This window comes from Eucyclogobius newberryi, unplaced genomic scaffold (assembly GCF_026437365.1).
Source record: "Eucyclogobius newberryi isolate DKJ021-1_F unplaced genomic scaffold, fEucNew1.0.hap1 SCAF_15, whole genome shotgun sequence".
Taxonomy (NCBI): Eukaryota; Metazoa; Chordata; class Actinopteri; order Gobiiformes; family Gobiidae; genus Eucyclogobius; species Eucyclogobius newberryi.
In genome coordinates this window covers 27,065,290-27,086,397 of record NW_027315779.1, presented here as the reverse complement: position 1 = coordinate 27,086,397, position 21,108 = coordinate 27,065,290, and the positions used below count along the sequence as shown (strand labels likewise).

General features: G+C 41.3%; 2 protein-coding genes and 1 long non-coding RNA gene across 3 annotated transcripts; 2 read left to right on the top strand and 1 right to left on the bottom strand.

Moving 5' to 3' along the window:
- Positions 1-1,075: 1,075 nt before the first annotated feature.
- On the bottom strand, positions 1,076-15,152 carry LOC140361202 (hepatic and glial cell adhesion molecule-like). The gene is made up of 8 exons (XM_072446925.1): positions 15,122-15,152; positions 7,393-7,593; positions 4,760-5,101; positions 3,209-3,490; positions 2,287-2,383; positions 2,121-2,191; positions 1,557-1,630; positions 1,076-1,277 (listed from the first exon to the last, which is right to left on the bottom strand). The coding sequence occupies exons 2-8, from the start codon at positions 7,550-7,552 to the stop codon at positions 1,146-1,148; spliced, it is 1,158 nt and encodes a 385-aa protein (XP_072303026.1). The 5' UTR covers positions 7,553-7,593; positions 15,122-15,152; the 3' UTR covers positions 1,076-1,145.
- On the top strand, positions 13,600-15,940 carry styxl1 (serine/threonine/tyrosine interacting-like 1). The gene is made up of 8 exons (XM_072446930.1): positions 13,600-13,715; positions 13,791-13,852; positions 13,925-14,024; positions 14,893-15,026; positions 15,098-15,237; positions 15,308-15,399; positions 15,634-15,746; positions 15,816-15,940. The coding sequence occupies exons 1-8, from the start codon at positions 13,613-13,615 to the stop codon at positions 15,906-15,908; spliced, it is 837 nt and encodes a 278-aa protein (XP_072303031.1). The 5' UTR covers positions 13,600-13,612; the 3' UTR covers positions 15,909-15,940.
- Positions 15,941-18,368: 2,428 nt separating this feature from the next.
- On the top strand, positions 18,369-19,904 carry LOC140361211 (uncharacterized). The gene is made up of 2 exons (XR_011926959.1): positions 18,369-18,547; positions 19,825-19,904. It is a non-coding gene; the product is annotated as an uncharacterized lncRNA (long non-coding RNA).
- The last annotated feature ends 1,204 nt before the right edge of the window (positions 19,905-21,108 follow it).

Here is a 21,108-nt window from a genome sequence, read left to right as displayed (position 1 = left end):
GCTTTTAGTGTTAAAACTGGCTCTTGATCAATGGGTCGGTGCACCAGGTTCTTCCTGGATTTAAGCCTTAGTGCCGACTGACAATCTGACCAGCGTGTGTTCTGACCCTCTCCACAGGCACCTGCGATGCAGCTGCGCTTGGACACCAGCACAATGTTCAACTGTTTCTAAAATTTAAGTTTTAGAATTGTAAAGAATTTCTCTAAAGAAATACCTTTTAAGGTGCTATTTTCAGGCTATCTGTAAAATAGTTCAAGACATAAAAGAGAAGAGTGCAAAGAAAATCCTTTCAGTCATATGCACAAAACAGTTTTTAGCTTAGATTTGAACATTGCCAGAGTAGGACCTGTCTCACATCTTCAGGAAGACTGTTCCAGATTTTAGCTGCATAAAACTGAAACGCAGATTCCCCCCTGACTCTGGCACCAGCAGGAGGCCGGTCCCTGAGGTCCGAGATGGTTCATATGGCACTAACATGTCCGAGATGTATTTTGGTGCTTGGCCATGGGGAGACTTCTATACCAGCAGAGCCGCTTTAAAGTCTCTTCTCTGAGCCACAGGGGGCAGTGCAGAGACCTGAGAACAGGACTAATGTGATCATACTTCCTGGTTCTGGTCAGGACCAGAAAATGCTTTTGAAATATACATTTACAGATGCAAGTGGAGAAAATTAAACAATAAAACATATTAAAGTCGCACTCTTATATTTTCATTTGTCAAATAAAAACAATTGTGACATTAGATGAGTTTTTTCCTCAGTGTTTGCGGGGTAATTTCCAAGTGTGATGTCCAGGAACAACCAAGAAGTGAAATTATAAACCTAAAAAATGTGCTTTTCTGTGATAATAGTTTTTTAATCATTTTTAGCAACATTTTATATATATAAACCTGCATTTTAGTTCAATGAGTCGTCCAACCTGTCAGAGGCACTTTAAGAGACCAATGTCACCAAACCACAATAACCACCTATTGTCTTGCCTTAAGAAAAAATACTTTCCAAGAACACTACCGGTACTCAAGTACAAATACGGTGTGCAAAAACTCCTCAGTCCAACAGTTACCACACACTCCATACACTCTAACCTCTGTCTGTGTTTAATGTGAAGTTACTTGCTGTACTGAGTGAGGTTGATGAGTGCTGACAGTTAGCTACACTTGAGGATGGAGCGCGGGGCTGGAGGGGTGACCGGGTTCAGGGTCACGGTGGTCTGTCGCTGTGGGTACGGGCTGTAGTGCGGAGGGTCACCGTTTTCAGAGAGAGAGTTGTCCGAAGAAACCTAAAAAAAAAAAAAAAAGGAGGGAAGGATTTGTCGACAACTGTCAGAAAACTTGCAGCCATTTTAGGAGGAGAAAGCAGCAAAATAACAAAAACGTGGATTTAGAAAGTGCAGATTAAACTGATATCATTTGTATCAGAATTGTGTCTAACCTACCCATAATGCTTTTTAATGGTCTCGTATGTAATAAAAATGAGTGAAATTAAGATTGTATTTGATTTAAATTAGATATGATAAACAAATAAACTTAAAAAGTTCACAGGCAATTCTCCAAAATACCTTTTGTTGTAGAACATAAAGTGACGTTACTCCAGGCTTTTTCGTGCTCCCTGACCTTTTTGGAGATAATTCACCTGTGCAAAACAAATAAAACACAATCAATTTTATGAGTATTTCAAATGGTATGACCTTTCAATCATGCTATGGTGTTCTTCATCATTTGTTTCAGTTTAGTTAACTTTGATCGACTCTTTTTGAGTAAACCTGCATTAATAACAATTCGATTTTGATGCTATGGAACAGGCTTGATACCACTTTCTTTATATTATCACGTGCTCCCCAAACTAATTCTGATGAAGCTCAAAATAATTCTGAAACCATCCAAGAAAAGTCATATTTAGTGATTTACTTTTTTTTTTTTTAATGCAGTGATACAAATAGTTTTAGTATCAATTAGTATCTAACCATAACTCTGAGTCATACATATATTAAAAAAGGCTGTGAGCCCAGTGAACAAAATATTAAATGATTATATATCTACAGTATGTTACCAAGGGGGGAAAAAAAGCATAAAACGTCTTAACTTTAACTGTATTTGAAGACATTTGAACACAATGTTTGTACCTGTGTGATTGACAGGACAATCTGAGTAGTCGCATAGCCTGTCCAAAGGCTTTCTGGACGACTTCTTTGACCTGGGATGACAGGTTTTTGATCATTACTTAAAATATAATGCCTTTTCATATGTTATATATATATATATTGTCTTGCTTTTGATTTCCACACTTACTTCTTTTCTGGCGGGGTCCAGCAGGCACATACCGTCACCAGTGTGACGAGCAGAAATAGGCCTCCAGTGGAGAGAATTATGTACAGAGAGCTTCTTCCTGTTACAAATACATGAGATGAAGAGATTATTCAAAAAGGTCACCATCACTAACGTTGAGAGCCAAACTGACAGTTGGTGACATATTTTGCACTTGCGCAACAAACATGAACATTAAATGATTAATAATTAACTGCAGCAAGGTGGACTAAGGAACTAAACTGGTATAATAACTATTAATAGCCTTAATAGAGCATGCACAAAGACTTAATTCACACTGAAAAGTAGTTTATTACAAATGATTCAGGTTTAGTAACTACTTAATTAATATGCTCCTTCTAACCATAACACTCAAAACGATAGTAACTCCACTTGTGAACACCAGAGGGCATATTGCGTGCACTTTTCTACATTACCACAGGGACCACTGCTCAAATTTTCTATGAATGGTATGTCCAGGTCCCCTCTGTAGGATAATTAGGGATCCACCCATACCACGTGACCCATCATGCATCATGAATTGAACCCGCAGCCAACAGCACAAGAATAGGACACACGCGCAAAGCAAACTGCACACACCAATGGGTCACATGCGCACGCAGCAAAAAACGGCGTGTGTGTGTGTATATGTATGTATATATATATATATGTGTTTTGTAATGTCTTAAAACTAAAAAAAAGAAGTGTGACAATTCTATACAATTAAGCTGTCTTAAAATACCTTGATTAAAATACCAAGTACAAATGTTGATTACGTATGTGGTAGGGTTAACAGACTTAAAATATGCAGTTACAAATTGATTGAAAACATTATTATTATTAATCTACATGTAATTTTGAAACTTCTCGTTCTGTTTCGCTGAATAGTGTATTGTGTATAACTTACTATACACAGAGAGTCTGAAGGGCAGGCTTGTCTGTCTGCCCACTGGGTTCTGCACCGTGCAGCTGTACAGGTCATCATCAGTCATCAGCACTCGCTTGATGGTCAGGTACTTCTGGTCATGTGAAAGGATAAACCTGGTCTCATTGGTCAGCTGCTTCCCGCCCTTAAACCAGGTGTAGATGGTCTTGGTTCCGTTGGTATGGGAACAGTTCAGGAGAAGGTTTTCAGTGAGCTCCAGCACAGAAGAGGACTCTGTGTGGACGAATGGTTTAGAAATGACCTCTGTGGAAGAGATGAGATGAAACAATGTGTATCAACATTGGTTGAAGTAAAACTGCATTAATATTAAGGTCGTCTCAAGTTTAATGCAAAACATGTAAACTCCAGCTTTTTATGTGAGCCAGAGCTTAGATTTGGTGATTCAGCAGTCTAACAATACATGTCCTTGTTTCCTTCATCCCAAACATTTCCTCCAGTGCTACTGAGGTAATCTACCAGTTCTCTCCAGATGTCAGAGGAGCAGTGGCTTTACGCTGAGCTCCACCTGAGTGACTAAGCTGATGACTCATTGGGGGCGTGCCCACTCACCCTGTGACGAAACTTAATGTGGCCGAATAAAAGTACAGAAATATCACTACAAGATTAGAGTGCTAGACATTTCTGTTCCTATTTTTCTGTCATTTTCAATAGTTATAATTATAGACAATACACTCGACAACAAAAATAGCACTATATTTTTTGTGTGTGATCAGAAATACAGACAAGGTGCAGAGATTGACAGCTCAGGAGGACAGGGAATCTGACCACTGGACAACTGTAACACAAATCTGGACTTTATGGAAACATTGAAGCCATCGTTGAAAAACAGCCATGAGATGTTCTGTTTGCAGTTTGCAAACTGAACCTTTTGGCCTAAAAGCAAAACACTGTGTGTGATGGAAAACTAACACGACACATGACACTCAACACACCATCCCCATGTCAAACATGGTGATACATCATCAGGCTTTGCATTCCCCAGTTTTATCCCCATTTCACACTTCACTTTATTCAACATAAAGCCTGCACGCAGAAATTCCTTAAAAAAAACAAAAAACTGTTACCTACACATAATCATGATTAAACAGTAACATTTTGTACTGCATTACAAATGTAACTCTACATCGTAGTCTGTCAAAGGAGCAGGTTTCTGTGGGTGTCTCTTCAGTAGTGATGGGCGGATCGAAGTTGTACTCACTGTCAAGGTAACCAACACTTTTGGTTTCAAAAGTGTTCACCTCATTTTTAAGTCTTTAACATGTTCTCAGTGACATCCACCTGCAGCTCACTGACCACAGAGAAATCTTTATGTATTTATTCATTTTACCCATAGAGACAAAACTGGACAGGAAGTAGTGACGCTCAGTGAGCTGGACTGGCATCGTTGTGCACAGAGCCCAGTACATGGATTTACCAGGGGATGGTTTCTATACAGAAATAGAACCACTGGCCGTAACAGCTGAGATTTTTATTTTATTGCGATGGTGATTGGAAGTGCGGAACAACACTCACCATCCACCGTGAGAGTGATGCTGCCCTCCCCGGTGAAGGTATCATCCGTTATGGAGATCTCCACGTCGTAGGTCCCGTCATCAGACAGCCGCAAGTTATGGAGCAGCAGGGTCCCGTTCTCGAACACCAGGATGCGGTCCCTGTACTCCGGCCTCAGGGTCCCGATGATGTCTGTACCTATGGACTGCACCACGGTAACGGACTTCTCCTTCTTCAGGGTCCACTTGATGACAGGCAGGTCCAGGCTGAAGCTGAGGTAGCGCACAGACAGCAGGGCCTCTCCTCCCACTGTGGATCGGAGTAGGGTGGAGGGGATGGTCATGTTGACGGACCAAACTCCACCTGAGGGCACATATGACACTGTCATTCTAAGCTTCTCACAAAAGCAGAATAGTTTTGTTTCTTAATAGGAGGGCAATCTTTTCTTTCTTTTTTTCGTACAACCAGAGAGTAATAAGACAAAATAAAAAGAACACCGGTAGCACAGAACAATTAAAGAAACAGAAAAAAAACACGTTCAACTCAAAATAGACGTCCAACTTACGGGGACAATGACGTGTACAATTTCAAGTAACTTAAAATGGTAAATCACTGTTAAAATATTTGTAATTGAATAACAGACGGTTTAAGCAACTTATTTGTTTGGCTCTGTTTGAATGGCATTGATAAAACATAAAGCTGTGGCGCTCGGCAGTAGCACACGTAACCTCTATATGAGCCACCCACAGCGTCGTGGGTTTGAAGCTGGCTGTTGAACGTTTGCTGCATGTCCTTCCCCAGCCTCATCCCCATTGCATGCTATACTGTCCTGTCTAATAAAGCCTACGAGGAATAAATACAAATAAATAAAATTGATTTATCCAATATTACACATAAAGTAATACCAAAGTATTGTAATTCAGTTTTTTTAGGCCATTATTAAGTAGTGTAACTTATTAGATGTTTATAAAATAACAGATAATGTGTAACTAATTACTTTTTGAAAGTACCTGTAAGTTTAACTTCCATCATCCATTGAAAGTAATCTTCTCCACATGTGGAATCTGACCGCTAGATGGCAGCAGAGATGTACCAGTGGTCTTTGCCGTTTTAGCAAACAAAGTACTTACTTTGCCCATGACCATATTAAAATTACGACTTCTCCCTTTATTGACTTCGATGAAAAAAATTAAACTAAAAGTATTAATATGTTCATTTTTTTTTCATTTTCTACCGCTTGTTGCAGGTGACTGGAGCCTATCCCAGTGACTTTGGGCCTATTTATTTAATTGAAGAATTAACTAGTTTATCTTTTAGAATTTTGAACAACAATGTTTATGTATTTATTTGTTTAACAATCAACATTAACAAAATCATATTTTAGCTGGCCTAAGACACGCCCTCTTGCATTTCATTTGACCCAGATCCATGACCCCACCCCCACTGGGGCAATAGGAGTGGGCAGCTTGCCAGGGACTGTGCCCAAAGACCACAAAAAAATCTTGCCCAGCCCAGGAATGGAACCCACAACCCCCTGCTCTAAAGCTCACTCACAGCTAAAGCAACAATTCTACCATTGTGAAATGCCAAGTTTTAAAAGAAGGAATGCACGGTGGGAGACAGGTCCGTACGCCCGTCTCAGCAGCAGATGGAGCCCAGTCACTTTAAGGATATGGTGGAAATTCATCTTTTGTCCACCTGTGCTCAGCAGCTCTACAATTCACATCTTAATAATGAAACCGGTCAGATGGTTGTGACGGTCATTGCTTTGTTTAAGTCTTTCTTGGTTATTATAACATATTTGTAAATACCTATAAAAGTCCAGATTCCTTAAACATATCAAAGTTCCCTGTGATTTTCCAATGTAAAAACGTTTAAACCTTTTGTAATACAGACCTTGATCTCCGGTCAGTACTAGAGACAGGTTTGCCCCACTCTGTTTCACTATCTTTCCTCTGTTAACTCTATAGATACACATTGTTATGCATGCTCCATAGTGACTTTGTAAGTACATCTTCAGGGGTGTTGCATTGAATACATTGTTGTGTCTAATTTTGCTGAATGTTTCTGTGTGTGGGACTCACATTCCTCTCCCACTGGGCTGAGCTGTTACTGTAAGAATGACATAACCATGGTAACAGCTGGCAGATTATGTGAAAATATGATTGTATGGTAGTACAATATGAAATCATATTCAAATTTCCTGCATTGTCATTTTTAGGAAAATATGTTTTAGACTAGACAACCATTATACTTCATTATATATATATATCCTTTATGTAGGGTACTACTTTATGATCCTCCCATACAATGGCTGAACACCAATTGTTTTGTCACATTATGTAATTTTCTTTTGATCAACATTTTTATAGAATATGTATATATACATATATTGTGTAGAATCAAGTATGGCTGAATCATTTTCCATCTTCATTTTGCTTTAAATTGTCGGCACTTTGTAGTAAAACAGCAACAAATCTTGATGAAACGTCTAAAACGGTTGAAATACTTTTTATATTTCAACGTAGACTTTCAACACCTGATGCAGCTGTAGTAAAATCACACAAAACTGCGCCACCGAAAAGCAAAACAAGGCCACAAGAACTTACAATGAAGACTTTGAACTTCATATAATCATAAGAAAGATTGCCCACCTGAATTAAAGAATCCAAGTGAGATAATCCAAACGATATGCGGCAGAATCCTGACTTTGGACGCACCACCGGGCTTCATGTTGTTGGGTGTGATGCTTCCGTCCCGGGCACCGTGTGATGGCGGTGGTGGGCAGAGAGAGTGCGGCACACAGCAGGTCATTCACTGGACACGATGGCTGGACACTGGGTACATGTTGTTCCCTTACACCAGAGGAAAAACAGGACAAATGTGGGTCTGTGTGTGTGAAACAGCTGGGAAAATGTCATCTCTGGCTTGTATGTGGGCCAGGCTCCTAAGAGAGATCACTTGCATGTTGTGGGCAGTAAAACATTTTGGCAAAGCGAGATGCAGCTGAATGTGTTGTTGGGGTTTTACATCAGACAGAGATATAATAATAATAATCCCAAAAAATTATACTAAAAAAAAATTGTTTTAGCTAGAACAGTGGGATTACCTCGCCGCATAACTTTCTAACTAAAAAAAATAGATAAATGTTGTTTTCATTTCATTCACTTGCACATCGTACTTGCTGCTTTCTTGTCTCTTTGGAAATGTTGTTCCTCTGACTTTAGCGTTCCACATTACGGCATAAAAAGTATTTATCTCCGCGGAAGATGTTCCGAAATATTGTTTTATTTTTCTATTTTAAAGGAACCATGCAAGTAATAATAATAGTAATAATAACTTTTTTTTAAAATAAGTACCAAACAGTCAATTGCATTTTTATATTTTGCTTAAATGTCTGTTTAGTTATAGTTAGTTACAGTAAGCTATATATACATTTTGCAAACAGGGTTATTATAAATTGTATGTTTTTCTTCATTTTTCTGTTATGGAACAAACCATCATCTGTGTGTGTGTGTGTGTGCGCGCGCGTTTGTGTGTGTGTGTGTGTGTGACCTGGCAGAGTGGATCCTGGACTACCTCACAGACAGACCCCAGTTTGTGAGAGCCCGGGACTGTGTCTGACACCAGGACCGGACACGGACAGCTGTGTCCTGCAGAAGTTCTCTGATGACTTTGCCATCGTCGGACTCATCAAGGACGATGATGATGCGGAGTACAGAGGACTGGCGCAGGACTTTGTGGACTGGTGTCAGCGGAACCACCTCCTCATCAACGCGGGGAAGACCAAGGAGATGGTGGTGGATTTCCGCAGACGCCACCCCACTGCCCCCTCACCAGTGAACATCCAGGGACGGGACATTGAGAGAGTGACTCATACAAGTACCTGGGTGTTCATCTGAACCACAAACTGGACTGGACTCATAACACAGACGCACTGTACAGGAAGAGCCAGAGTCGGCTCTACCTCCTGAGGAGACTCAGGTCTTTTGGAGTGACAGGGCCACTCCTGAAGACCTTCTACGACTCTGTGGTGGCATCAGCCCTCCTGTACGGTGTGGCCTGCTGGAGCAGCAGCATCACAGAGAGGGAGAGGAAGAGGCTGGACAGAGTCATCAAGAAGTCCAGCTCCGTCCTGGGCTGTGCTCTGGACTTGGTGCAGGAGGTGGGGGACAGGAGGGTCCTGGCTAGATTCACATCTATGCTTGACCATGAGTGTCGCCCCCTGCAGGACACTCTGTCCGCTCTGGAGAGCAGCTTCAGTGACAGACTGATCCACCCTCGCTGTGTGAAAGAGAGGTTTCGCAGGTCTTTCCTTCCTGCTGCTGTCAGACTTTATAACAAACACTGTTAGCCCTGAACACGTGCAATACTGATTTAACCATGTGCAATACCGTCATATTCATGTGCAATTACTGTCGTACTCACAAGCAATTAAGGCTAGATTCATGTGCATACAACTGATGTAAATAAGAGTGTTTTATTTTGTTTACTTACTTACTATTAGTATCATTTAGTCTTATGCTAGCTAACCCTAACCCTTTACTTTATGTTATTATTATCTTATTTTTATATTTTTTATTTTATTTATCTATTTTTTTTTATTTACCCCCCTCCATTCCCCATTAAGATATAAGAGGAGTTTTGTTAATAAGAGTTTTTGGTTTTGTTCATAAGAGTTCTTCTATTAAGAGTGTTTTTTTAAATTTCCTATAATCTGTGCTTTCCTCCTGTTTCTACTGCGATGTAACAACGAAATTTCCCCTTGTGTGGATATTAAAGGATTATCTTATTTTATCTTATCGCATTTACAACAGTAATTCCATACAATATTTCAAATACCTTTTCAAATTCCAGTCAACCAAAACGATGTGTTCCAGGGGCAAAGCTGTAAAACAAAAACAGTGCATGTCTATAAAGAGCTGCAGCTTTGAAACAATATTTACCTATTCATCGTGTCGTATTTACGTTAAAAGGGAGTGTCTAAAGCTCAAACATGACTTTATTACACTCGTTTGCAAAGCTTAAACAACTTATAGCTCACCAGAAATGGACAATATCTTAAGTACAAGATCTTTGCTACAGCCAGAAAAAAAACGCTCTCATTAAGTTAAAAGTCGCGACGTTTAGAAGCTTTTTTTCTTCTTCTTTACTTTCCGAAGGGGCGTGGCTTTATGCGACGTGCACAAATTGCGTCGTTGTGTTCAGTCGCCATAGCAACCACGCGGACTGAACAGGTAGTGGTAGCGTTTGTTATGTTTATTAGGTCATGCTTTTAATATATTTCTTTTATTAACTCCATTTCCCCCTTAATGGCACACGGTGAATCCTCTCTTCATACACTACAATGCTCATGTATTATTATTTCATCTGTGATTGTTTTAGCTGTAACTGTAACACACGTTGCTGGCCAGGTTTTGTCAGTAAGCTAGCACAGAGCTTCTCAAAGTGTGGGGCGTGCCCATGCCTCTGTCTCTCTTCTGTCCCTCCTCTGTCTCTCCTGGCTCTCATGTCTCTCTTCTGTCCCTCCTCTGTCCCTCCTCTGTCTCTCCTCTGTCCCTCCTCTGTCTCTCCTCTGTCTCTCCTCTGTCTCTCCTGGCTCTCATGTCTCTCTTCTGTCCCTCCTCTGTCTCTCCTGGCTCTCATGTCTCTCTTCTGTCCCTCCTCTGTCTCTCCTGGCTCTCATGTCTCTCTTCTGTCCCTCCTCTGTCTCTCCTGGCTCTCATGTCTCTCTTCTGTCCCTCCTCTGTCCCTCCTCTGTCTCTCCTCTGTCTCTCCTCTGTCTCTCCTCTGTCCCTCCTCTGTCTCTCTTCTGTCCCTCCTCTGTCCCTCCTCTGTCTCTCCTCTGTCTCTCCTCTGTCTCTCCTCTGTCTCTCCTGGCTCTCATGTCTCTCCTCTGTCTCTCCTCTGTCTCTCCTCTGTCTCTCCTCTGTCCCTCCTGTTTCTCTTCTGTCCCTCCTCTGTCCCTCCTCTGTCTCTCCTCTGTCTCTCCTCTGTCTCTCCTGGCTCTCATGTCTCTCCTCTGTCTCTCCTCTGTCTCTCCTCTGTCTCTCCTGGCTCTCATGTCTCTCCTCTGTCTCTCCTCTGTCACTCATCTGTCCCTCCTCTGTCTCTCCTGTCTCTCATGTATCTCCTCTGTCTCTCTTCTGTCTCTCCTCTGTCTCTCCTCTGTCCCTCTGTCTCTCCTCTGTCTCTCCTGGCTCTCATGTCTCTCCTCTGTCTCTCCTGGCTCTCATGTCCCTCCTCTGTCACTCCTCTGTCTCTCCTCTGTCTCTCCTGTCTCTCCTGTCTCTCTTCTGTCCCTCCTCTGTCTCTCCTGGCTCTCATGTCTCTCTTCTGTCCCTCCTCTGTCTCTCCTCTGTCTCTCCTGGCTCTCATGTCTCTCTTCTGTCCCTCCTCTGTCTCTCCTGGCTCTCATGTCTCTCTTCTGTCCCTCCTCTGTCCCTCCTCTGTCTCTCCTCTGTCTCTCCTCTGTCTCTCCTCTGTCCCTCCTCTGTCTCTCTTCTGTCCCTCCTCTGTCCCTCCTCTGTCTCTCCTCTGTCTCTCCTCTGTCTCTCCTCTGTCTCTCCTGGCTCTCATGTCTCTCCTCTGTCTCTCCTCTGTCTCTCCTCTGTCTCTCCTCTGTCCCTCCTGTTTCTCTTCTGTCCCTCCTCTGTCCCTCCTCTGTCTCTCCTCTGTCTCTCCTCTGTCTCTCCTGGCTCTCATGTCTCTCCTCTGTCTCTCCTCTGTCTCTCCTCTGTCTCTCCTGGCTCTCATGTCTCTCCTCTGTCTCTCCTCTGTCACTCATCTGTCCCTCCTCTGTCTCTCCTGTCTCTCATGTATCTCCTCTGTCTCTCTTCTGTCTCTCCTCTGTCTCTCCTCTGTCCCTCTGTCTCTCCTCTGTCTCTCCTGGCTCTCATGTCTCTCCTCTGTCTCTCCTGGCTCTCATGTCCCTCCTCTGTCACTCCTCTGTCTCTCCTCTGTCTCTCCTGTCTCTCCTGTCTCTCATGTCTCTCATGTCTCTCCTCTGTCTCTCCTCTGTCTCTCCTGTCTCTCATGTCTCTCCTCTGTCTCTCCTGGCTCTCATGTCTCTCCTCTGTCTCTCCTCTGTCCCTCCTCTGTCCCGCCTCCGTTCCTCCTCTGTCCTGCCACACGCGCTTCTGTCCTGGTTCCCTTCGCGCTCGTCTCCCGGTACGTTTATAATGGTTTGCTTTTATTTTGGTAACTTCCTGTGTCACCGGAAATTATAGCGAAACGTAAATCTACTTGATAATCAAAGACGCAAAGTAAAGTAAGCTACAGTTAAAGGTGAAAACATTGAAAAAACATGGTGAAAGTAATAAAAACCCAAAGATCGACAGGGGAACAAGGTTTGTAATATGAATGAAGTTATCATTGAACCACTTACGTTTATTTTACAAATATATGGGCAACCGTTGTGTTACTTTTAATGGCGGTTGGCAGCCAAGGTATATTTACTGCCACCTACTGGAGTTGTACATTTTCAAAATGTGTTTTACGCTATACCGTATTTGAACAAAAGCAAAACAAAGTGAAGAGAATGGGACAAAGGAAAGAGAAGAGAAAGCGAGAAAGAGAAGGAGAGAAAGAGCTGCTCTGCTACTACCGTTTGTGATGATATAAAGCATATGCGAAAAGAATCCTTTTTGATACCATGGGCTTTGAAGACAATGAAACATAAACGCAGCGGTACAAGTCAGCTCAGAAAGTAGGCTGCCCACACCGAAGAAGAAGTGGGCTGCCAACCTCCATTAAAAGTAAAACAACAACAACAACAACCACCACAACCACAACTAAGAATAAATTCTAACACCAAAGTGTGGTAATATAACACTTTGATATCAACCACCATAAAACACCAAAGAAGAAGAAGAAGAAGAAGCTCAGAAAGCAGTCTGTGTGTGACGTTGTGGACCAGCAGTGGTAAAAGTGATCAAGTAACGTGACTGCGTCTTTTCCTTGAAACGCCGTATTTACTGCAGTGTCCCAGAGGCTGTGGGGGGGTGGATACTTCTCCCAAGGGGGGCGCCAGAGACAGTTTGAAGAGCTCTTAGCATTAACATATTTTGCTAGACTTCAAGCTTCGTAGATAACAAGGGTTTGTCATGGCTATAGTCTCCGAAATAAGCTGGAGGGCATTTAAAATATCATTCCAGTGTTCTCGCTGGGCTGAGATTGAAGGATGGCGGTGGGACAAACCATGCCGCAGGCGACGCTCGCGAAAAGTTCTTAAATCTTTTTTTTAAATTACCATGGGGCGAGCGAAAAGCACCACGGCGCCCGCTCACACGGGAATCTAGATCATCGTGCGAGTGCCGCGGTGCCTTTCGCTCGCACGGTTATCTTAATACCTGCCGGTATCTTTTGAGCATGGCGGGTCACAGCCGCAGCGTGGTGACCTGCCATGCCAAAACCCATCAGCGAGAACACTGCATTCATTATCAACATTACAGATATCAGAACTACTTTTACTCCACTTTTTTAACTGGACTTTTGGACTGAAAAGTAAAGAGTACTTTGAAGGGTTAATTTTACATGTTTAAAAATACATAACATTCATGAGAAAAACGAGTAAATCCATTCATATTACTACTGTTGACAAAACATCTGAGCGATTCTTGAAGTGGGAAACACTTACTTTTTACTCTAAATGCACATTTTAAACAGCTACTTCAAAACCTTTGCTTAAATATTGTTTTCTATGTGCTACTTTTACTTGAGTAATTCATTATTTGCCATTGTATTTTTAGTTAAGTGAAAACTTGTCTTGAGCCAGAGATAATAATAATAATGTTGTGGATAAGCAACAAGTTTAATTAAGAATAATAACACTTTATAAAGTTTTTCTCTTTGATTTTGCTGCAGGTGACACTGATGGCTGCCATTGTTTTATGTGAGCCCATAAACCTGTACAACCTTCTCAATCAGAGAGTGACCGTGTCCAGACTGGCGGAAATCAACTATCTTTGTCTGATTGGTGAGCACTTTCTTTACAAATTAATTGTAGTTTCATTCCAGATTGCAGACAGATTTATATTTTGTCATAATTCAGATGCTCGTGAAACTCAGGATTATAATGTCAGCCACATCATTACAGCCAAGCATGGAAAAACAGTAAGTGTTTATTCCAATTCACACAGGCAGAACATAACAATGCTTCTTTTTTAATGTATTTATCTATTTCAGAATACCAAAGGGGGGTTCCTTCCCCTTGAGAATGTGGAGATGGACACTATGCAGAACATAGTTGTGTATGACAGCAAAACCAACTGCCTCAATAACAAAGGTGGGACAATCAAACAGAAGTCTGAAAGTATGTTTTGCAGGAGTGGGACCAGAAACTCAAAAATACAACACAACACAAAAACACAAAATGTAAAAGCAGTGGCCAAACATTTATTTTCTTCAATGGATATTGCAGTGTTCTACAATCTATCTCTCATTAGGGATGAGAGACAATTCAAACAAGACAAACCTGAACTTTGATTGATTTGTCAGTCTTTTTTTTTCAATTCATATTTAAAAACTGAACTTTGAACAGAACCTTATTAAAACATAAATCACAACTATAATCACAATTGTAATACCAGTCATAAAAAACACAATTAGATATTTTCCACAAATTGACTCTCCTTATTATATAATATTTTGACTGTCCTTGAGTGTGTTTGCATGTGCTTGATTATCCTGGTTATGAGCCTTATCCTGGTTATGACTTAATACTACGAGACTTTTTTTGTCCCCAATGTAACAAATTTTATAGGTCATTTTATAATTTTACCACCTGTGTTTACACGGACACACAAAAGCAGGAGGCTACTGAGGATCATAACCGGGATATTTGTGCAAATGGAAACGCTTTCGTTGTAGCTCTGCTTTTTTGTAACAAGGCTTCTCAAACGCTGTTGAGCTTAATCCTGTTTTGTTCAAACCAAAAATGGCATACACATTCCACAAGATGGTTTACCCTTATGGCTAAATCTGGTGTATTTACATGGGCTCGTGTTCATGCACTGTCCCATTGTAAATACACAAAGAAATCCTTTCCCACATTGTGACAATTTTATGGCACAAGATCATGTCCCATCTCTGAAAAAAACATCCTTAATATTTCCTATATTGTTTAACTAAAGAAGTACATTTGGTGTCTACAGGCAGAGCGAATCAGTGTGCCAAAATGGTGGCCAAATCAAGTTTATGCATTGTTCAAATTTTAAGCGGCGGTTTCCAAAGTTTTTCTGCTCTGTATCCATTTTTAAGGACGGAAAAAATTGCGTACACAATCAAGGTAATGCTTGTTGTGAGTAATTCAATCAGTAGACCCATAAATAGTATTCATATTTAGATGATTTTAAACAGGAGCTAGAAAATCTAAGGACCTACCCAGTGGAAATCATCCCAGGAAAGCTCTACATGGGAAACGAGGAACAAGCCAACAGCAGCACCACGATGGAGCCCCTGAAGATCGAAGCAGTTGTTGGTTTATCAGCGCATCACACGTGAGATTTTGATTTGATGTGTCATAATGTTTTGGCTTATCTTACCCACTCTTTGGTGTAATGATATTAGTTCGGTTTGGAACAAAGACGTGCTCAAATTGGAAGTAGGAACAGAAGCGGACAAGAAGATATTCAGTTTTGTGAAGATTTGTAACTTCATTGGTGAGTCCATCATCACACACTGCACAGGTGACCATCATGTTACTTTGCACCAGTGTTTTACATTTATCTTGGGGAAAATACAGCTGAAATGTTGATGTTTTAGACAGTTTAACGAAAAAAAATTGAATATGGTTTAAACAAATATGAAAAGTGAATGGTTTGTATTGGCCTATTTGTAAACCACGCTAAATGAAATCAAAATAGAAATAGAAATTGTTCTTTTTACATGGCGAGATTCTCAGATCAGCAATGGGTCCCGGGTCCTGCTGGTGTCCAGACATGGGGCTCGACGCTGCAGTGTTGCAGCCACAGCTTACGTCATGCTCCAGCACAAATGCTGCTTCCAGGTAAGTGTTCTCTCCCTCCTCGTGAAGAGAGAAGAGGCAATAATGCTAATGTAACATTTATGTTCACAGGAGGCCTGGAGTTATGTGAAGAGCTGTAAACCCAGCGTTATCTTTGATAAGCGCTTCACTGAGCAGCTGTCGGACTGGGAGAAAAAAGTTTGAGACAAACCTTCAAAATGCTTAGGATCTAACATTGAAATGATACTCAAGCTGAGAGAGGCAGAAACAAATTAAGCGATGGGCCTACATTTATCAGGGAATCTAAATACATTTGTCACCACTAATTGTTCTTGCACATTTTTGTTCATTGTGTCTTTTGTCTGAGTAAAAAAGAGGACAGCTATCGCCATGTGTGAAGTGCTATCAGCTAATAGATTTGCACTGTTCCCAACCATGAATGCTCAATGTTGGCCTAATTTAATAATGGGTAGTATCCAAAACATGGACATACACTGCCTGTTAAAAAAAAAGTCGCCACAAATATAGTAGGTCCTTTCCTCCTACTGCAGAACTGCTCCAGGTGATGATCTTTCAGCTGCAACACAGTGTTTAAACTCAACAGTGAGCGGCTTCTCATTTCTGAAACAACCATGTGGAAAGACAAATCCTGTGGCATGAAAATATGTCAGTGTGTTTGAGAAGTGTCGAATCATTGGCATCAAGCAGAGAAAACATCTAAGGAGAAGCAGAAACTACAGATGTGAACCCCAGTGAGAGTGTTTGGGACGAGCTGGAGAAGGCTTTGTGCTGTGGTCACTCTCTCCAAAATCAACACAAAATCAACTGGGAACTGGAAATAAATCTTTAAATATTACAGAAGCTTATTGAAACTATCCTACAGCGGATGTGTGCTGTAATCAAGGCTAGAGACGGTGCTACCAAATATTAGAGTGTGTGACCCTTTTTTTCTTAATTCAACAACTGCAACCAACAGAGGCATCACATTTATCAAGGCAGGAGAACATTCTAAGGCAAGAAAGAACGGGGCAGCAGCAAGTATCCTGGCGACAGCCAAGGACTGGCAGTTCAGTGCAGACCTGGAGAAGCAGCTGAGATTCCCACAACACATTGTCGGAACCACCCTGAAACCAGATATCCTTCTGGTCTCAAAGAGCACCAAGAACATTGTTGTCATGGAGCTGATGGTGCATTGGGAGGACTGGTTGAAAGAAGCCCATGAAAGAAGGAGGTCCAAGTATGGACAGCAGGTCATCGACTGCTGAGCTCAGGGCTGGAAGGCAAAATGCATGCCATCGAGGTTAGCTGCAGAGGATTTGTGCCGACTTTCTTTTTGGACAGGCAGCGTAAAAGTACATTCAGGCAGTTTTTGAAACTTGGTCGGACTAGTCTTTTCTTTTACATAATTGTAATAACACCAATTACGTGACCAGGCCTATTTCTTGGCAAAGCTTTAACTAAATAAAAATAAAAAAAAAACTTTTCTGGGTATATAAAAGGTCAAATAAATGTTTAAAATGATCACATTCATTCTTTAAGCTTTATAAAGGAAGACAATAGGCATGTCTGGGATAAGCAAGGTCTCTGGGCTGGAGGTGCTCAACACGCCGCTACCTTTGGGTTACACAACATATCCCCGAAAGGGTTTCAATAAATTAATACAATAAAAATAAAATAACTGCTGATAGATTCGATTTTTATTTTTTTATTTTTTAGAAATAACAAACAGAATGCTTTACTAACATTGCTTTGCAAAATTGCCCATCCAGAACTTAACCAGAATTAGGTCTTGACTAGTATCAGACCAAACCAGGTCTAAACTAGTGTTAACCCAGAATTAAACCAGTGAATGAATGAAATTAGTTACTCTGAGTTACTAGTTCACAGACAAATATCTGATTTGTATTTCCTCCTGGATATTCTTTACTAAATATGAAGAGCAGTAAAGCTGGTGTCTGGATGCAGGGCTGGATTGACACTAGTTTGGTCAATTGTTGGGTTTTGGCAATTGTCAGGAAGAGTTAAAGTCAAAGACCAAAACTACAAATGCATGCAAAAACACATAAAAATGTTTACTTTTATCTTTGGGCTTGTTTTATTATTTTTTTGTTAATAAAAAGCTATATATTTTTATTGTCTTTAGTTTCATTGGTTACACAGCACATCTGTTGGAGACTTTTTTTTTTAAATGCGCATGCGCACACTCACCCCCACCCTCCTGTTCTTTCTTAGAGGCCGCCTCTGCTGCTACACGTGCCTTTGTTTATTTGTTTATTAGCACGACGGATCGCATCTCTTGTCTTTATTATCTTATTTTTTATCTTTTTATTTTTTATTTATCTATTTTATTTCCCAAGAGTTCCCAAGAGTTCTATTAAGAGTGTTTTTTTTTTTAAAACTTCCTATAATCTGTCCTTTCCTCCTGTTCTACTGCGTTGTAACAACGAAATTTCCCCTTGTGTGGATATTAAAGGATTATCTTATCTTATCTTAGTTATTGTGGGTTTTTAATTTATTTTTTGGGTTGGGAATTAGAAACCTGTGGTTCATATTCCAATACAGTAGGTGGCGTAAATGCACCTAAATGCTGAGTGCCATTCGCCATTAAACAAAACCAAGAAGAAGAAAAAGAACATCGTGCTACTCACAAAACTCTGTGAAAATGTCCAAAGATCAAATGCTGAGAACTTCTGTGACTGCGTGGCTGACTGCGACTGCAGAAAGAACGATAGTGGAGAATGAGGAGGAACTGTGTGACTCTAAACAGGAGAACCAGAGGAAACAGGAGCTGCTGGACTCGGCTCTGAAAGCTCTGAGCCCGAGGGTCGTGCTGAACAGACACGGTGAGTCTTGTTCTTCTGTATCCTAGACACCAATCTATTCAAACATATGGATTGCTGTAATGTTTGTATTACATGGATCTATTCAAATAAACGCATAGGATGTTGTTAGCTTAAAACCTGTCATGAGTTGGACTAGTGGCCAGTGCTTTGATACTGCAGCGAAAAAATAATACCTTGACCCAATCTCAGACTCAAGAGCGAAAGTATTTGTTCTTGCTGAGATCACGAAAAGTGTGGACTTGGGAAAAATTGGAGCACGTAGCCCGAGTCTGGAGAAATGGAACTTCTTCTTCTTCTTCTTCTTCTTCTTCTTCTTCTTCTTCTTCTTCTTCTTCTTCTTCTTCTTCTTCTTCTTCTTCTTCTTCTTCTTCTTCTTCTTCTTCTTCTTCTTCTTCTTCTTCTTCTTCTTCTTCTTCTTCTTCTTCTTCTTCTTCTTCTTCTTCTTCTTCTTCTTCTTCTTCTTCTTCTTCTTCTTCTTCTTCTTCTTCTTCTTCTTCTTCTTCTTCTTCTTCTTCTTCTTCTTCTTCTTCTTCTTCTTCTTCTTCTTCTTCTTCTTCTTCTTCTTCTTCTTCTTCTTCTTCTTCTTCTTCTTCTTCTTCTTCTTCTTCTTCTTCTTCTTCTTAAGACTTCCTTCTTCTTCTTCTTCTTCTTCTTCTTCTTCTTCTTCTTCTTCTTCTTCTTCTTCTTCTTCTTCTTCTTCTTCTTCTTCTTCTCCTTCTCCTTCTCCTTCTCCTTCTCCTTCTCCTTCTCCTTCTCCTCCTCCTCCTCCTCCTCCTCCTCCTCCTCCTCCATCATTTCCGGGAGGTTGTAGATATGAGGCGCGATGCTGCCCTCTTCCGGTATGAATAGATACTGTCAGATTATTGAATAAAACCCAGAACGACGAAAAAAAAGAGAGAACGCCTTTTTCAACTTGCTTTGCATACGAGAAAAAACATGGACTTAAATGAAAAAACATTGACTCCGAGGTCAGCGAGCTCCTTAAAGAGCTGCCTTCTCTGTCTGCTGTATTTGCTGCATGACAACATAACATGATATAGTTTCAGGATTCCCACACTCACAAAGCCCATTAGGATGTTTACTCACTCCAAACAGACAATAAGACAGCAGTGCCCGAGTCTCATTACGGCTCAGCTCGGCAGCTCGTCCCTGTATAATATGCTCCGTTTGAGGATTATGATGCAAATACACCAGAAATTGCAATGTACTGATTCATTTAATGATAAGATAATATATTATCTTAATAATATCCCTTATTCCTTCATTGTGTCCTGCAGGTGTCCAGCTCCCCTCTCTGAGTCCTGGTCCTGATCTGAAACAGGAAATCCCAGATACTCTACTGATTAAAGAGGAGCCAGAAGAACAGAACATCAAACAGGAGGAAGAGCAGAGCATCAAACAGGAGGAAGAACAGAGCGTCAAACAGGAGGAAGAGCAGAGCATCAAACAGGAGGAAGAGCATCTGCAAATGTGAGTCTCAAACACTTTTACAGACATTTATATTTGTTTTTCTACAAATCAAGTTAATTTTCAAAGTATTTTTTTACATATCATGCTAAATCGACTTTTCAGAGCTTTTAACCCTCTTAAGCCGTGTTCAGACTGCGGCATCCAATCTGTACATTTGTACATTTTAAGGCAAAAGCCTCGGAGGGGCGTCCAGCGCACATGCACAGTGAGGGGTTGTTGTTTTTCCCTGTGTAGCTGTGCAATGGCAGAACAGGTTGAAAAAGTGGCTTAAGTGTATTCATTTTACAAAGTCCAAAAAAGGAGGCGATGGTCTCCAGGGCTTCTCTGGGACCCGCAGATACTTCAGAGGTGAGCAGAGTTTAGTCAATATCAGTATTTGCTCCAAGAGCTGCGTCTTGAGGATTTTTTAAATCATTTCGGTTTTTGTTGTGGGTCTTCATCCGGGTTGTGCGTAGCACGTCACTGGAGCGTAATCTCTAATTCGCTGCTGCAAAAAGTTTTTTTTATCTTTGTTCAACTTTTCTGCTTCTGCCGCTCTGAACGCTTTGGGCACACGTCCATAGACTTTGAATGTAAACTGAACTCTTTGGACGCCGCAGCGTCAACGGCCCTTTACAGTGCTATTGGTACCTCATATATCGGCCCAAAATGGTTGATTTGAGTGGTTTGATTGTTTCCTGCAGTCTTTGGCTAGAGAACAGTGTCTCACCTTCTCCTTGGATGAGCAGACGAACGGGGTCTGAGTTACGCAGCACGCCGTTTCAGCCCATCCTCCAGGAAGCACTCTGTACCTGTAACACGCCCACCTCTACCCGCGGTTGAGAGGAACCACTACTATTTAGGCAGAGTTATCTTCAAACGCTGCTGATGCTGCTGACATGTGCCGCTGTTTCATGCACTGTGTGCAGTGCACGCCTCAGCCTCTGTTTACACCATGGATCTATTATATTATCTCTTTACACCCACACCATCTCCACGCTAGGCTACGTTACGGACTGGGCGGGGGAGGCACGCTCACGCTGAGACTACGTCACGGGTTGGATTGCTCTTCACGAGGGTGGGGGCGAATCTCAAACTAAGCCGTCTGCATT

Excerpts from the sequence above, each read along its gene's own strand:
- LOC140361202 (XM_072446925.1), bottom strand. The coding sequence starts at position 7,552 with ATGACCTGCTGTGTGCCGCACTCTCTCTGCCCACCACCGCCATCACAC. Across the intron at positions 3,491-4,759 it reads CATCACTCTCACGGTGGATG|AGGTCATTTCTAAACCATTC; the intron begins GTGAGTGTTGTT and ends TCTCTTCCACAG. Across the intron at positions 2,192-2,286 it reads TGGACCCCGCCAGAAAAGAA|GTCAAAGAAGTCGTCCAGAA; the intron begins GTAAGTGTGGAA and ends CTGTCATCCCAG.
- styxl1 (XM_072446930.1), top strand. The coding sequence starts at position 13,613 with ATGGCTGCCATTGTTTTATGTGAGCCCATAAACCTGTACAACCTTCTC. Across the intron at positions 14,025-14,892 it reads CAACTGCCTCAATAACAAAG|GCAGAGCGAATCAGTGTGCC; the intron begins GTGGGACAATCA and ends TGGTGTCTACAG. Across the intron at positions 15,238-15,307 it reads GGTTTATCAGCGCATCACAC|TTCGGTTTGGAACAAAGACG; the intron begins GTGAGATTTTGA and ends TAATGATATTAG.